This window comes from Lathyrus oleraceus, chromosome 7, assembly GCF_024323335.1.
Source record: "Lathyrus oleraceus cultivar Zhongwan6 chromosome 7, CAAS_Psat_ZW6_1.0, whole genome shotgun sequence".
NCBI classification, from domain to species: domain Eukaryota; kingdom Viridiplantae; phylum Streptophyta; class Magnoliopsida; order Fabales; family Fabaceae; genus Lathyrus; species Lathyrus oleraceus.
This window is the reverse complement of record NC_066585.1, coordinates 271,465,149-271,480,494: the sequence shown is the minus strand read 5'-3', so window position 1 is coordinate 271,480,494 and position 15,346 is coordinate 271,465,149. Positions and strand designations below refer to the sequence as shown.

The 15,346-nt window shown below is 34.5% G+C and overlaps 1 protein-coding gene across 1 annotated transcript in view; it reads right to left on the bottom strand.

The window, feature by feature from the left end:
* Positions 1-13,915, bottom strand: part of LOC127100952 (MAP3K epsilon protein kinase 1) — a 33,055-nt gene extending 19,140 nt beyond the window's left edge. Inside the window, exons 1-7 of the mRNA XM_051038267.1 lie at positions 13,719-13,915; positions 12,552-12,686; positions 12,014-12,034; positions 9,612-9,685; positions 9,411-9,501; positions 9,242-9,325; positions 7,129-7,230 (exon numbers count right to left, since the gene is read on the bottom strand). Of these exons, the coding sequence (XP_050894224.1) occupies positions 7,129-7,230; positions 9,242-9,325; positions 9,411-9,501; positions 9,612-9,685; positions 12,014-12,034; positions 12,552-12,686; positions 13,719-13,778 (567 nt within the window). The 5' untranslated portion in view covers positions 13,779-13,915. The remainder of the gene's footprint in view (positions 1-7,128; positions 7,231-9,241; positions 9,326-9,410; positions 9,502-9,611; positions 9,686-12,013; positions 12,035-12,551; positions 12,687-13,718) is intronic.
* Positions 13,916-15,346: the final 1,431 nt, after the last annotated feature.

Sequence of the window (15,346 nt, the reverse complement as noted above, 5' to 3'; positions counted from 1 at the left end):
CTAGAGAAACTATTCAAGCTCCTCGAGTCTCCAACTCCTTGCTCTATAGTCACAAAAGGTAATTTTGTATTTGTTAGTGTCAGTCCTAGTCACACAAGGATAGTAGATTTAGGTGCATCTGATCACATGACAGATGAATCCACTTTGTTCTCTTCATATAGTCCATATGCAGGTAATCAAAAAATAAAAATTGCATATGGCTCTTTTTCAACCATTGCAGATAAAGGGTGAGTTTTGTTTCCTCCAGTGTTTACTCTTAAAGATGTCCTTCATGTTCCAAATTTATCATGTAATTTAATGTTTGTCAGTAAAATTAGCCCAAGATATAAATTGTTAAACTAATTGTTTCCGATCTCAAGGAATATGATTAACAGTGCTAAGGAGAGTAGAGGATTCTACTACCTTGATATTGTACCTACATCACAACTACCTTCAAAAACAATAAATTCCTGCTTAGAGTCTTTTTTTGTTTTGAATAATAGTGATGACAACGTTATGTTATGTCATTTATAATTAGGTCATCCTAGTTTTCGTTACTTAAAACACTTGTTTCCTAAATTATTTCATAATAAGAACTTTTCTTTGTTTAAATGTTAAGCATGTGAGCTTGCAAAGTATCATCGTTCCCCATTTCCAATACAATCTTATAAACCATCAAAGTTTTTTTATTATTCACAGTGATGTACGGGTGTCAACTATGCAATGTCAATAGTGGATAGGAGATCAACTTCAGGATATTGCACGAAAATCTTGTGACTTGAAAGGGTAAAAACGAAGTGTGGTATCCAAACCTAATTCAAATCCAAAAGTCCAGGAAAGGACATAAAGGATATGTAAATTACTAGGATGAAAATGACCTTAGAAGACTTGAGGATTAAGTATGATGAACCAATAAAATTTGTTGTAAATAAGTTATGTTTACTACTATTAGTAGTCTCAGAATTTGGGTTGGGCCTAACTTATCCCTACAAACCGACTTGTAAGGTGAGGATGCCCCCACTTATAAACACACACAAGTCATATCTCTAAGCAATGTGGGACTAAATTCACCCCTTCAAAGCTAACACAATGAAGGTGTTAGGGGTTGCAATGAGGCAAGCCAAAGTACCGCAATTAAGGGGACTAGGGACTGACCGCAATTAAGGTGGAAAGTCCAACACACCCCCTCATGCTTGGGCCTCAATAAGCCCAAAGCGTGTACGATGCGGGAAGCCCATCAATGGATCTAGGACTGGCTCTGATACCATCTCAGAATTTGGGTTGGGCCTAACTCATCCCTACAAAACCGGCTTGTAAGGTGAGCATTGCCCCCACTTATAAACACAACACAGGCCATATCTCTAAGCAATGTGGGACTAAATCCACCCCTTCAAAACTAACACAATGAAGGTGTTAAGGGCTATAATGAGGCAAGGCAAAGTGCCGCAATTAAGGCGACTAGGGACAGACCGCAATTAAGGCGGAAAGTCCAACAAATAGTAATTTATATTCGGGCTTTTAATCCATTAGTATTAATTTATATATTTGAAATATATTATTCAGTTCCAAACACGGTATCATTAGCTCTCGTTCGAGAGGGTTTCGCTTCCGCATAAAAAATCCTAGCCACCTTAATTGCGGTTTCTTTTTCAAAACTCTAGCCGCCTTAATTGCAGTTCTTATTTCAAATCCCTAGTCGCCCTAATTGTAGTTCTTTTTTAAAAACCCTAGTCGCCTTATCTGCGGGTTTAGGTTCAAAAACATTGTTCATTACCGAAAATTTTATTCGTCACAAGATTATTGTTCATCGCACACTATTCATCGTGTGGGATTGTTCATCACCGCAAGAGCACTATTCACCTGAGTATTATTCATTACCAGAAACATTGTTCATCCATAGCACTATTAACTTTTTATTAAAAAAAATTCAATTGAAGGTTGCATGCCTCTTTACGACTTGTTTGCTGGTTCTTTTTTATTCTATTGAGTAAGGCACATTCACATGACATGCATCAAAATGTCAGAAAGAGAATTGGCTCAACTCAACAAAGACGAAGTAGAGAGGTTGAGATCCCTCCTTAGTAAGTTAGAGAAACCCACAGGTACTACTATGCTGGTACATTCAGGGAGGTACATTCAGGTAAGTTCCCGTTTTCACTTCCTCTTGGTAAGTCTCAATTTTCTTTTTGATTTAATGCCTCAGATAAACCCTTTAACCAATAATGGATACTGGATTCTGGAGCCACTAACCACATGACACCTTTACCCACACACTTTTCTACTTATTCACCATGTCCTTGCAACAACAAAAAATTCACTGGAGATAGTACCCTTATAACTGTAGTTAGGCAAGGAGACATCCAAATAAGTCCACCTATAATCCTTCGAAATGTTCTTCATATTCCCAAATTGTCCACTAGCCTAATTTCCATACAGAAACTCACAAACGACCTATCATGTAATGTTATTTTTTATAACAATGTTTGTGTTTTGTAGGACAAGAATTCAGGGAGGACAATTGGAAATGCTAGAGAATGGAATGGCCTTTATTACTTGTATAACCAAAATATTCCTCCAAATTTATTCAGCAACAACAAATCATTTTATTCATAATCAATTAAAATCAACAGAGAGAATGTCGTATTGTATCATTGTCACCTTGGCCATCCATCATTTAGAGTCATAAACAATTATTTCCTTCATTATTTAAAAGTTTAGATGTGGAGAGTCTTTGATATGAGGTGTGTCAACTTGCTAAACACAACTGTGGCTCTTTTCCAATCAATAATAAAATGAGTATTTTTCTGTTTTACTTAATTCATACTAATGTTTGGGGTCCGTCGAATGTTCCAAATATATCTGGTGTTCGTTGGTTTGTAACATTAATGGATGATTGCACTCGGGTTACTTGGGTTTACTTGTTAAAACAAAAATCTGAAGTTTGTTATGTGTTTCTTCACTTCTTCTCTATGGTTAAGAATCAGTTTGGTGTGAGTATTAAGAGAATTAGGTTTGATAATGCCAAAGATTACTTTAACCACGGTCTTAATTCTTTCAGTAAAAAAGAAAGTATTATTCATGAGTCTTCTTGTGTTAAACCCCCTCAACAGAATGGGATTTCTGAGAGAAAGAAAGGACACTTGTTAGACCAAACACGTGATATGATATTCCAAAATAAAGTCCCTAAGAAATATTGGAGCGAGGCTATCTTAACTGCATCGTATCTCATTAATCGTTTATCTTTTATTGTCTTTGCCTCCAAAACTCCTATGGATATCTTATCCTCACTCTATCCTGATGTGTCTTCTTCAAGTAATCTAACCTCTAGAATATTTGGGTGTACGTCGTTTGTCCATATCCATAGTGATGGTAGAGGGAAACTTGATCCTAGAGCATTAAAATGTGTCTTTATAGGATACTCTTCTACCCAAAAGGGTTACAGATGTTATCATCCACCATCTCATAAATATTGTCTCTCGAGATGTCACCTTCCATGGACAGGAAAGCTACTTCCTTCAAACTCGTCTTCAGGGGGAGAATATAAGGAAGATGAGTCTTCTCTAATTTTTGACCTGACTTTCGAACCAGAAGTTGAGACTGAAACTATTGGTGACAATGTTGAGACTAAAATTGATTCTGAAAAGAATGGAAATGTTGAAACTGATTTAAGATTTGGAAAGAATTTAGTATATACAAGAAAGAAAAACATTCCTGAATCTACTCATATCCAAGAATCCAATCATACATTACATGAGGTAACTTCTCCCGACCCTTCAAGCACAAATGATTCAATTTTTGAATTTTCTCATGAATAAGAAACAGAATTCAACTCAGTACTACCACCACACTACAAGGATGTACATCTTCCAATTGCCCTTAGAAAAGATACCAGAATATGTATTAAAACCCACTTTACCATATATCTAACTACCTAAGTTTTGAACATTTTTCTCCCACCCATAAAGCATTCTTCACGAGTCTAAACACTATCACAATACCTAACTCTTTATCTAAGGCATTGTCTGACAGGAAATGGAAACATGCCACAGACTTAAAGATGGAGGCATTGAATAAGAACAATACTGAGACAGGGGGAGTAACAGTTTTATTAGTGTATGTAGATGATATTATAGTAACAAGTGATGATGAGAAGGAGCAACAATTGTTAGGGGAACACTTAGCCAAAGAGTTTGAGATTTAGACCTTGGAAAAATTGAAGTACTTATTGGGAATTGAAGTTGCCCACTCTAAAAAAGGAATCTTCATATCTCAACAAAAATGCATTCCTGATCTTCTACAAGAGACAGGGTAAGACAACATGCAAGTCTGCAAGTACACCAATTGATCCAAGTATAAAGTTGGGAACGTAGAAGAAAATATTCTGGTTGATAAGGGAATGTATCAAAGATTAGTCAAAAAACTTATATACTTATCACATATTAAACCAGATGTTGCTTTTGTTGTAAGCTTAGTCAACCAACTCATGCACCAACCAAAGGAGATTCATTTACAAGTTGCGCTCCAAATTGTGCAATATTTAAAAGGAACTCCAGGTAGAAGAATTTTGTTTGAACAAAATGGAAGTGTGAGTCTTTAAGCATATAATGATGCTGACTATGCAAGGTCAGTTGTGGATAGAAGATCAACTACTACTTTTCTGGGTGGGAATCTTGTGACTTGGAAGAGTAAAAAATAAAGTGTTGTATCTAGATCTAGTGCTTAAGCAAAATTTGAAGCAATGGCACAAGGGATATGTGATAATAAGTTTGCAATTAGCATAGCCCATAATCCAGTGCAGTATGATAGAATCAAACATATTGAAGTTGACAGACACTTCATCAAAGAAAAGTTAGATAGTGGTCTTTTTTGCACTCCATATATTTCTTCTCAAGACAACGTTGCAGATCTTCTAACTAAGAGATTGAACAGCAATAACTTTGAAAAGATTGTTTTCAAACTGGGAATGATAGATATTCATTCACCAGCTTGAGGGGGAGTGTTATAAATAAGTTATTTTTACTATTATTAGTAGTAATTTATATTCGGGCTTTTAGTCCATTAGTTAGGCCCATTAGATTAAAATAGTCTTATATAAAGAGATTAGTGCTTGTAATTTTAACATGCTTGAAATATATTATTCAATTCCAAACAAAATTTTATTGTGATAATAAATTTGCTAATAGCATAGCTCATAATCCAGTGCAGTATAACAAAACCAAACATATTAAAATTGACATACATTTTATTTTTGCATACCTTCTAACTAAAGAGTTGAACACCTATAACATTAAAAGAATTGTTTCTAATTAGGAAAATATCAATTCCCCAACTTAAGACAGAGGATTATAAACAAAATATTTTAAAGCAAATATATTATATAAATATAAAAAAGGCGCTAAAGGCCAATTGGACAGGCACGAGAGGTACCTAAACACCAACAAGAAGGAAAAGGAAAAAACAAACACCAAATCAAAGCAACAACAACCCTCCACAACACAAAACCAGGAAAAAAACAACCAGAAAAAGAGAGACAGACCTAAAGCACCCCAACCACAGACCAACACAAGCGAACATCAATCACCAACGGAGCACCAAGAACACACAAAGGGAGGTCGCTGACACTTCAACTACTATCAGCTCAGATGCAAGATAGGATTCTCGAACCAGACCGAGAAAGCACAGGAGCTACCCATGAACCTACCAAGATACCATTTTCATGCCAAGAAGATGCTCATGTCTTCCACGTCCTTCAAAGTCCCCGGTTTACCTGAGAACACTATATCATTCTGAGATTTTCACAGCATGCCAAATCATAAGACAACCCCATAATCCTAGACAACCCACTAGAGAGATAGACAACCCACTAGAGAGATAGAACATCTGAAACAAGGTCACTGGATCTCTCGGTAACACCATAACCCACCCCAACCATCTAAAAATCCTATATCAAACTGAAGTCACCACCTCACAAGTCACAAAAAGATTAGATGAGGTCTCAGTAGCCGCCGAACAAAAAGGACAGAGAATACTCCCCAATACCAGTGGGATTTCCCTCTTAAGTAAGTTCTCTCTTGTAGGAATCTGGTCCTGTAAGAGTTGCCACGAGAAAACACAAACTTTAAAGGGGGACCAACTGCTCCAAACTAAGTGAAGAGCTTTGATCTGTAGGCAATTCCTACAAATAACTGGGAATTTCCCGAGATAGAAGGAAAACTGTAAGCAGATGACACAGAATAAACACCATCTTTAGAATGACACAACCATCATTTATCAAGCTGAACTGAGGGGGTACAATCGTTGATCACCAAGAGAAGATCAGAAATCAACTCTTGCTCATGCTCAAAAATGCAGGATCTTCTCCACTTGAGATCACAAACCCAAGTCTGACCCTCCAACCTACCAACCTCCCCCACAGAGCAAGATTTTTGCTTAGAGATAGAGAAAAGCCTATGGAACCTAATACTAAGAGGAGTAACCCGTCATGAAACCAATCGGATAGAGCATCCAAGTTAGTCCCAAGGAGGGAGATCCCTCTCTACCAAGATGACAAGATCGAAGACGCCCAACTCTACCACCCATGAGTGAAGATATCGATGTACTTCCATATTTAACGATCAAGATGTCAGGCCAAATACCGGAGCTATTGCTAGGTAAATTGTAATCGGACTTTTAATAGTCAGGCGCATTAGGTTAGAATAGTTTATATCAAGAAATTAGCACTTGTAAATTATTCATACCAAAATATATAATATTCAGTTTTCACAACCAGCTTGAGGAGCATTGTTGATTTATAGAATGTAATGGTAATATTTATACTTGATTTTATATCGTAGTGCGTGGTCTATTAAACAAAATCCATTAAATTTAGAATTTGTTCTATTTAATAAATTAGCTTATTGTATTGTAACATATTATTGAAATACATTAAAAAACACTTTTCTACACATGCACGGAACACAGTACATCTAGGATAATATTCAAATTTCTCCTAAAATCACAAACTGAACAGTGAGGCAAAGTTGTTAAAAACTGCAACGAAGTAATCTAATTTTTTCACATACCAGAGTGGTCCTAAAAGACAGCTTAAATAAGACAATGATCATAAGCTCTAATCAAATTATTTAGCAGAATAATATCAACTATTAATACCTCTGGTGCCATCCAGTATGGTGTTCCAACAACAGAATGAGTATTAACATCAGCCTCTGTTAATTTTGTTGCAACGCCAAAATCAGCAAGTTTGACAAGACCCTGAAAGAGGAAATTAAGAAGTTTGAGAACTTTAATGCAAATCTCCTAGTCTAAAACAGAGTGGAGAAAAATCTAGAGTATGGAAAAATCAGGTGAGACTACAAGTGATGCGAAAGGAAACCCGTGGTGTGACACTATAATGCAAACATAAAGTAATTTGGCGGAAAAAGCTGTTCATAATCTCATAAACAAATAATTTATCACGGATAATTATAAAAGGTTGAGAGATCTATGAATCTCATGGATTCAAGAAGAGAGTGTAGAGAAACTCTATCTGATTATTTCTCTATTTTCAATATTATGAATTGTGACAACTACAAAGTAATAGATCTATTAATAGATAAGATAGAAGCTCATAATTCTAACTAATTTTCCATTAGTTAGTTCCTAAAATTTAGGAGTTAGTTAGACAGAGGGAGGGATACTGTACAGTAGGTGCACAGTAAGGATATCGTAGAGGATTGATTTAAACTTAACTAGGAGGATATCAACTAACTGATTGTTAGTTGAACCTTATCCTCTAATAAGAGATAACAAAAGGATATAAAATAGACATAAAATGGAGGACTCCTAAAAGAAAGTCAATGAAGAGTTGTCCAGTCTCTTTCAACTAATGTTAACTCTTTTTCTGCGCTGCTTTATGCTCCGTGTTCCTAGTAATTTGTTGCTACAAACAATAACCAAGCCTTATTCCATTAAGTGGAATCAGCTACATAGATCAACTTTTGCTATAATGTTTTATCAAGAACCATACTTCTATCTAAATTGTTAATTACGAGATCTTTCTTAATAACTTCTCTTATAGTCTTTCTAAGTTTTCATCTTCCTCTAATTGTTTGATTTCTCTTCGAATGGTCTACTTTCCTAACCATAGAATCTACAAGTCTTCTCCCTTCATGCCCAAACCATCTAAGTCACCATCTTCTCTATTATAGGTGTTACCCTAACACTCTAATATTTTCATTTCTAACCATATCCTATCTATGAATCTCGTGTTGATTCTTAAGTACCCAACGAGAGAGAGAGAGAGAGAGAGAGAGAGAGAGAGAGAGAGAGAGAGAGAGAGAGAGAGAGAGAGAGAGAGAGAGAGAGAGAGAGAGAGAGAGAGAGAGAGAGAGAGAGAGAGAGAGAGAGAGAGAGAGAGAGAGAGAGAGAGAGAGAGAGAGAGAGAGAGAGAGAGAGAGAGAGAGAGAGAGAGAGAGAGAGAGAGAGAGAGAGAGAGAGAGAGAGAGAGAGAGAGAGAGAGAGAGAGAGAGAGAGAGAGAGAGAGAGAGAGAGAGAGAGAGAGAGAGAGAGAGAGAGAGAGAGATTTAAATAGTTCGGGCATGTAGTGAGAATACCTATAATTTTTATAGTAAGGAGAATAAATCAGATGGAAAAGACTTAAACCACTAGAGGTAGAAGAAGATCTAAAAAAAGTATACGAGAAACTATTAAAAAAAATCTTGAGATTACTGAGGTGGATAGAAGCATGGTATTTAATAGAATATTGTGGCATCGTTTTATCCATACAGCCCGTCGATCCCATTTAGTGAGATAAAACTTTATTGATGTTGTTGTTGGTAAAGCAGTTCAGTGAATTGAAACAGCAGCAGCTCAAGCTAAATAGTCATCTGCATTTATTTTTAACTACAGAGGATAACAGAATATCAACACAAAAGATTTAGTAAGAAGCATAAGAAAATAACATAATAAAAAAAAAGAGGGGCAAGGATTATACAAAATGTATTTTTCACAGAAAGATTCAAAATATAACTACACAAAAAATCCACACTCCGGTGCTCAACATGGCTAAACAGTGATTTTAGATTACTAAGAACTGCCATCAACACAATTAATTAAGTACAAATAAAAGGAGAAATTGTATGATGAAAAAACTCACCTGAGCAGATATAACTTAAGATATACCTAGACATAGTAATGAAACCAATTTGCACGTACACAACCACTAAATTTTCTAAAATGCAAAGCCCAAGTATGCAATAGAACCATAAATAAATAAAAAAGTTACCTCTTTAGTTGTCAATATATTTGCACCCTTAATATCACGATGGATAACACCTTGTTCGTGTAGGTAAACCAAGCCTTCCAACACCTTTCACATCATATAATACTTTAGTATGAAATTCAAAAACACCCAGATTTTGGAAAGACTTCGGTGAATAGTTAAGCCTACAAACCTGGGCAATATAAACTGCAACCAATGATTCTGGAAAGGGTCCAAATTTATTTGGCTTGATAATATTTGCAAGTGAGCCGTTCTCCACATACCTACGAAATTGGAAACAATATGATACAAAATCCATTAACTACTATAAATACCCTTCAAATGATGCAATGATTAAATCTTCTAACATTGTGAAAGAGTTAAGTTCACTTACTCAAGTACTATATGCAGGTGACTCTTGGTCTTCAAGGATCCAAGATACTTTACAATGTTTTTGTGGTTCAAATTCTGCAAAATAATCATCATTTAAAAAAACATGGTATCAATTAGAGTTTTATATTGGATCAAACTCATACTAACAAAATCAGCCAATAAAGTGAGGGGTGTCACTCTATATAAACTCTAATCAAGCCTTGTATCTTTTAATATAGGACTTGGGTTTCCCAAAAACACCTCCTCAAGCCCAAAAGCATTGAACTTGGTGCGTGGATATAAATGGTGGGTAGCATTGACATGCTATGCTATTACTTGCTAGGGAGACAGGGAGAGTATCGAGAGCAATGGATCAATGCTGTGACCATAAGAGAAGGAGCGGAAGCATGTCCTAGTGGTTGGATCCTATTATCGAAAGTATTCAAGGCAGTGTAGCCAGAAGGTTTGTTTTGTTAGTAATAACGGTGGTGCAAGTATAGGGTATGGGGATTGGGTTCAAGGTTAGTCCCATATCAATTATGAATAGATTAGATGTTGGATATATAAGATAGGTAACTCGTATACCTAATGCATTCAGATTTTAGGTGGAGATATGTTGTCTCCCTCTTTTGTGATCATGGAGCATTGACCCAATGTTACTCCCGACATTGCCCCGATCTCCCCAACAAGTGTATCATATAATAAGCTCACCCATATTACTGCCATCGCGGCCATTACATTCTATGATAATACAACAACCCGACGTTGGGTCGGTCCATTTTTAGACAGACCTCTAGCCTACCCTAAACAAATTTCATTGGGTTATGTTAGGTTTAAAAGCATAGTTTTCTGTCAAAACCTGCTCAATCCAATAATAAGCGGGTTGATATAGTGTAGGTCATAAAACATAGTTTTTTAAACTTATAAAATACATAATAAAATGACATTCTATTTTTTGAAAATTTCAAAACCTAGACTAAATTCCACAATTGAAATTTTAACACTTAAACTAAATTGAAAAGTTTTAGATCAATACATAAAAGTTTTAACCTACATTAAATAAATTGTTTAAAAACGGGTCACGTTTGCAAGTTTGGAAACCTAAACCCGTTATTCGGACCAAACCACTTTGGGTTTGACCTGATTGATTATATATGCTCCGGTTTAAGGGGGAGTGTTGAATATTCTCTATTTTTTAACTGAATATTCTCTATTTATTACTCCCTCTATCTCACAATAGGTGTCCTTTTTGAGATTTTCACACTTTTTAAGATAATGATTAATTGTGTTGATTTAAATGATAAAATGAATATCATTTACTAAAATAACCTTATTAATAATAGATAGTGGAGTAGTTACATGATTTAAAATACAATAAATAAGGATAAGTTAGTGAAAAGAAATAATAAATATTACATTGGTATTCTAAAGGAACAAATAATTTGAGACAAATAAAAATAGGAAAGAGGACACCTATTGTAAGACGGAGGGAGTAGCATTGATAGTTTCTTTTATTTTCTATTTTTTTCCTTTCTTGAGAGATTCTCTCTTGTATATAAATTGACTCAACCTCATTGTAGAATAAATGAAAATCATTCTATATTATTCAATAATTATCTATAATAACACTCAACACAACAATCAAAATGATATTAAAATAATTCCATTATTCTTCCTTTTCCTCAATCAAAATGATAGTAAAATAATTTCATTATTCTTCCGTTTCCTCCCAAGACTAAAATTGTATAACTTCAAGAATGAACACATCTATAAAACATCATTGTACACTATCACCTAAAAACTAAAATTGTATAACTTCAACAATGAACACGGCACGGCAGTATAAAAAACAATGCATACTATCAATTAATACCTATTTTCCAAACTCAGGTAAATAGAATATGTTCCCATTATTCAATTCAAATCTATCATTGGAGGGGAAGAGAGGGGGATTTTTGAAAAAAGGGAAAGAATAAGTGAAAAGAATGGAAGGAATTAGGTGGGGAGGGTTTTGGGAGATTTGTTTTTATTCAAAAACCAAAATCCCCCTAATTTGGAGGAACTAAAAAATTGTATTGGAGAAGGTTTTAGAGGATTTTGGAGGACTTAGATCAATTGTTCAAATATAATTTAGCTTGTTATAGTATTCCAAATATTAAAAATATGTTAATGATAAGCACTCTTTTATCATTCTAAACAAAATCTCTTTTTCAAAAAATGTTAAAGATTTCTCTATATTTTTTTAAAAAATCGTTTTTCAAAGCCCTCCCTTCCCCTCCCCTCCAAACTCCCAAACAAAGCCTAAGCTTCAGGCTCAATATTGGAAAAAAAGGACAAATAGAGCAAATAATACCCCGAGTTATCAAGCAAAAGAAAAATCAATCGATAATGTAGTGCGAATCTAACATTGAGGAAAAGAATTACCTTTAACAAATCAATCTCTTGCTGGTAATATTTAAGCATCCATCCAACAAAAGTATAGTCACATGTAAACAACACCCAAATTAGTGGTTAGTAAATATGCATTACAAAAAAGGCAACAATATAAATGTGCTAGTTGTTTTATCGGTTGCAGATAAATTTTGAGAATTTAAGTGTACTTCAGAAAGCCCGGCATAAAAAGTAATGAACTAACAAAGACCCGTATAACTGGAATAACCTATGACACCAATGATGATGATATCTTAATGGAATCAATCTCTTGCAAATAACTCCAAGAACTAACCAAAGTTGGGATTTTGCAGACGCTAAGACTTTAGGGTTTTTTAATTTCATACAATTTACACATAGCTCCCTAGTATTCTCATTTTAATCGCAGACCCCTAGTATCTCTCATTTCAATAAGAACCAAAAACAACTCCACCCTGAGTATGCCATCAGATTCAGGACCTAAACATGTATTATGTATAGCTACCTTGAAATTTAACACGAAAAATAGATGATATTAAAATTCACTGTATACCATGATGATGTTGAGATCCTCCTGAGCAATATTCTCCAAAGAAACTTGCTTAATTGCAACAAAATCTCCATTCTCCAGGTCCAAACCTTTGTAAACTCGACCATAAGCTCCTTTCCCAATCTCATCTCCCAGCATCTGCTCCAAAGCTCACATGTAAACAAAGCAATCAGTCATTCAAAAATTATGCTATTAAACAAGTCAATCCCATATGCAATTTCAAAATAAAAAACAACACAGGATAAAAACCAAATACTTGCAATTGATACTCATTCTCATGAATTACAAATAGAATCAATCCTTCCAACTGCATTCCCTACAACACCTTCTCCAACACTTAAAAAGTTTAACTAAAAGATCAATTAACAGTAAATTAAAATTAAAATTCAAAATCATTTAACATTCCATTCCACAAATGAAAACAAATAAAGGAGCAAACATCCCCTAGGAGTTGGCCTAGTGGTGAAAGCAATAAAGGGGCAACCATCCCCTAGGAGTCGGCCTAGTGGTGAAGGTTTGGGTCCTGAGTGTACCCCGCAAGTGGACGGTGAGATTGGATTAGTATGTCGCAAGACTGGATACCAAGATTTAAAAATAAATAAAAAATAAAGGTGCAACTTCCACCATCCAATCTAGCAGGAGCACTCACGACCTCCGGTGCACATCACAACTACCTTCAACACCAACGTACTAGTGAAATTATCTTTACTTCATTATTGCAACCACCATCACCATCACTATTTCCATTTTACTCCCTTCCACCGTTCCACATTACACCTGCTTAATCAACTACCAGCTACACTACTACCATCCGTTAACATTCAACTACGCACAAAGCCACCGCAAAATATGAGAGGTTTCAACTACTACACTAGCAAACTTGCCGTTAATACGATCACTTCATAATCCATAGCTTCATCATGCGTCTTATCATACTGGTTAAGTAAAAGTCGCGCCAAAAATTTTCCAACTTCAACAACAAAACCAACCTAAAGCTTCCACTAATTGAATTTCAAAGTTCAACTTAAGAATTTATAAAGCAATAATTTAACAATATGGAGTTGAGAAATCAACAACGGCAACATTATACAACAGCATTTCAATTTCAATTACAAAACAAAATTGATTGAGATTGATGGAGAATGAGAGTGAAGGGTAAAAATGACATACATATTTGTTATCAAGGGTCTTGGATTTGGTGAAAGCGGAACCCGTCGACTGGCGCGACATCTCTGCGAAGCGATGATCGGAGAAAGCAAACCCTAGAGAGAGAAAATATACATTCCGATTGGGAGCGACGCCGGAGAGAGGGACGTTGCTCCGATTGGTTTAATTAAATAATTGTTTAATAATGAGAAGTGTTTATTTATTTTATTTGTGAATGTGTAATAAATAAAAAGTGATTTCATTTGACTATAATTAATTTTAATTACTTTTAATAATAAAAAGTAAGAAAGTGTATACAATGTATGCTTAGTTGTAATTTGTAAACATGGGTCAAAATGGAAAGAAAGTACAAGTGCCCTATCCTATCAAGGCTGTTAGATGGCTGGCAATGTGATGTCTTTCTTTATCTAGCTTTTTCTTTTCATTTTATGCTTAATAGGAAAAATATATCTTTATGGTAATATCACTTTTTGAAATACAATTAATCTACTCCATAGTCCATTGCCTGCCATATTAGATTATACACCTCCAATAAAAAAATATGAGAAAATATAATATGCCACTTTACATTATATCCCATTAAATCATATTTTAATTTTAAAATAGTGACAGAATGATATAATTTTATTGCATAAAATCATTTTATATTTCATTATTTTGAATTTCAAAAAATATCTATATCAAAATAATTTTGAAGTGTCCAAATTATAGTAAGACAAATAAAACATTGTGGTGCAATGTATTTCTAACTTATTTTTTATAAAATATTTTATATTTTTAAATTATATATTCTAAATCATGTGATGTGAGGGTTTTGTTGAATTGTAATTTTTTGTCTCAAAGGAGGTTGCTTGACAGAAGTAAGAAAGTGTCGAATCATTTAGTATGTCGAGTTGTACTAGTGTGTCGAAGTGTCGAAGCATGTTGTTTCATATAGGATTTCAACTTAGACTTATTTTTAGTAGTGTTAACTATTTTGGAGTTTTATATTTTTGGATTTTGACTTAGGGAGTAAGTTAACATAAATCTATAAATACAGAGAGTAACCCTTATTCTTGTAATCTTGTATTCATAACATTATATTCACAGAATTTTGCAGTAGCAAAGTGAATAAAGAAGTTTTTCACAGGTTATGGACGGAGAGAAACTCACCACCATGGCAATGAATCATCCAAACGGTCATTTTTCAGCAAATAGAGGTGTTCATGGGTGTGGGTCGTCCTACGAACTCGTTGACCCAACTCAACACAATCCATAAATTACCCGAACATATTCATTTATGAGTATACCCAACTCAACTCATAACAACCCGTATAGTTTTGTTTCGGGTATCGGGTTTGAGTTTTGCAACCTGCAGACCCGTTGACTCAACCCATTAATGTGGCTTTAGTAATTTACTATTATTTTAAATAAAAATATAAAATTAATATCTCACTAATAACCATAACTTTTTCAAAAAAAAATTATTCTCCACCAATAATACTACTAGATCAACGAGTTTACATAATTCTAAGATTAAATGTTGTTTCTTATTTTCTTTTGTATCATTTATAACTTATGTATTTTGTGGAAATAATGTGTCTCGTTGAATTTTATACAATTATAAAGTGTTATGTCGTGTGGATGAATTT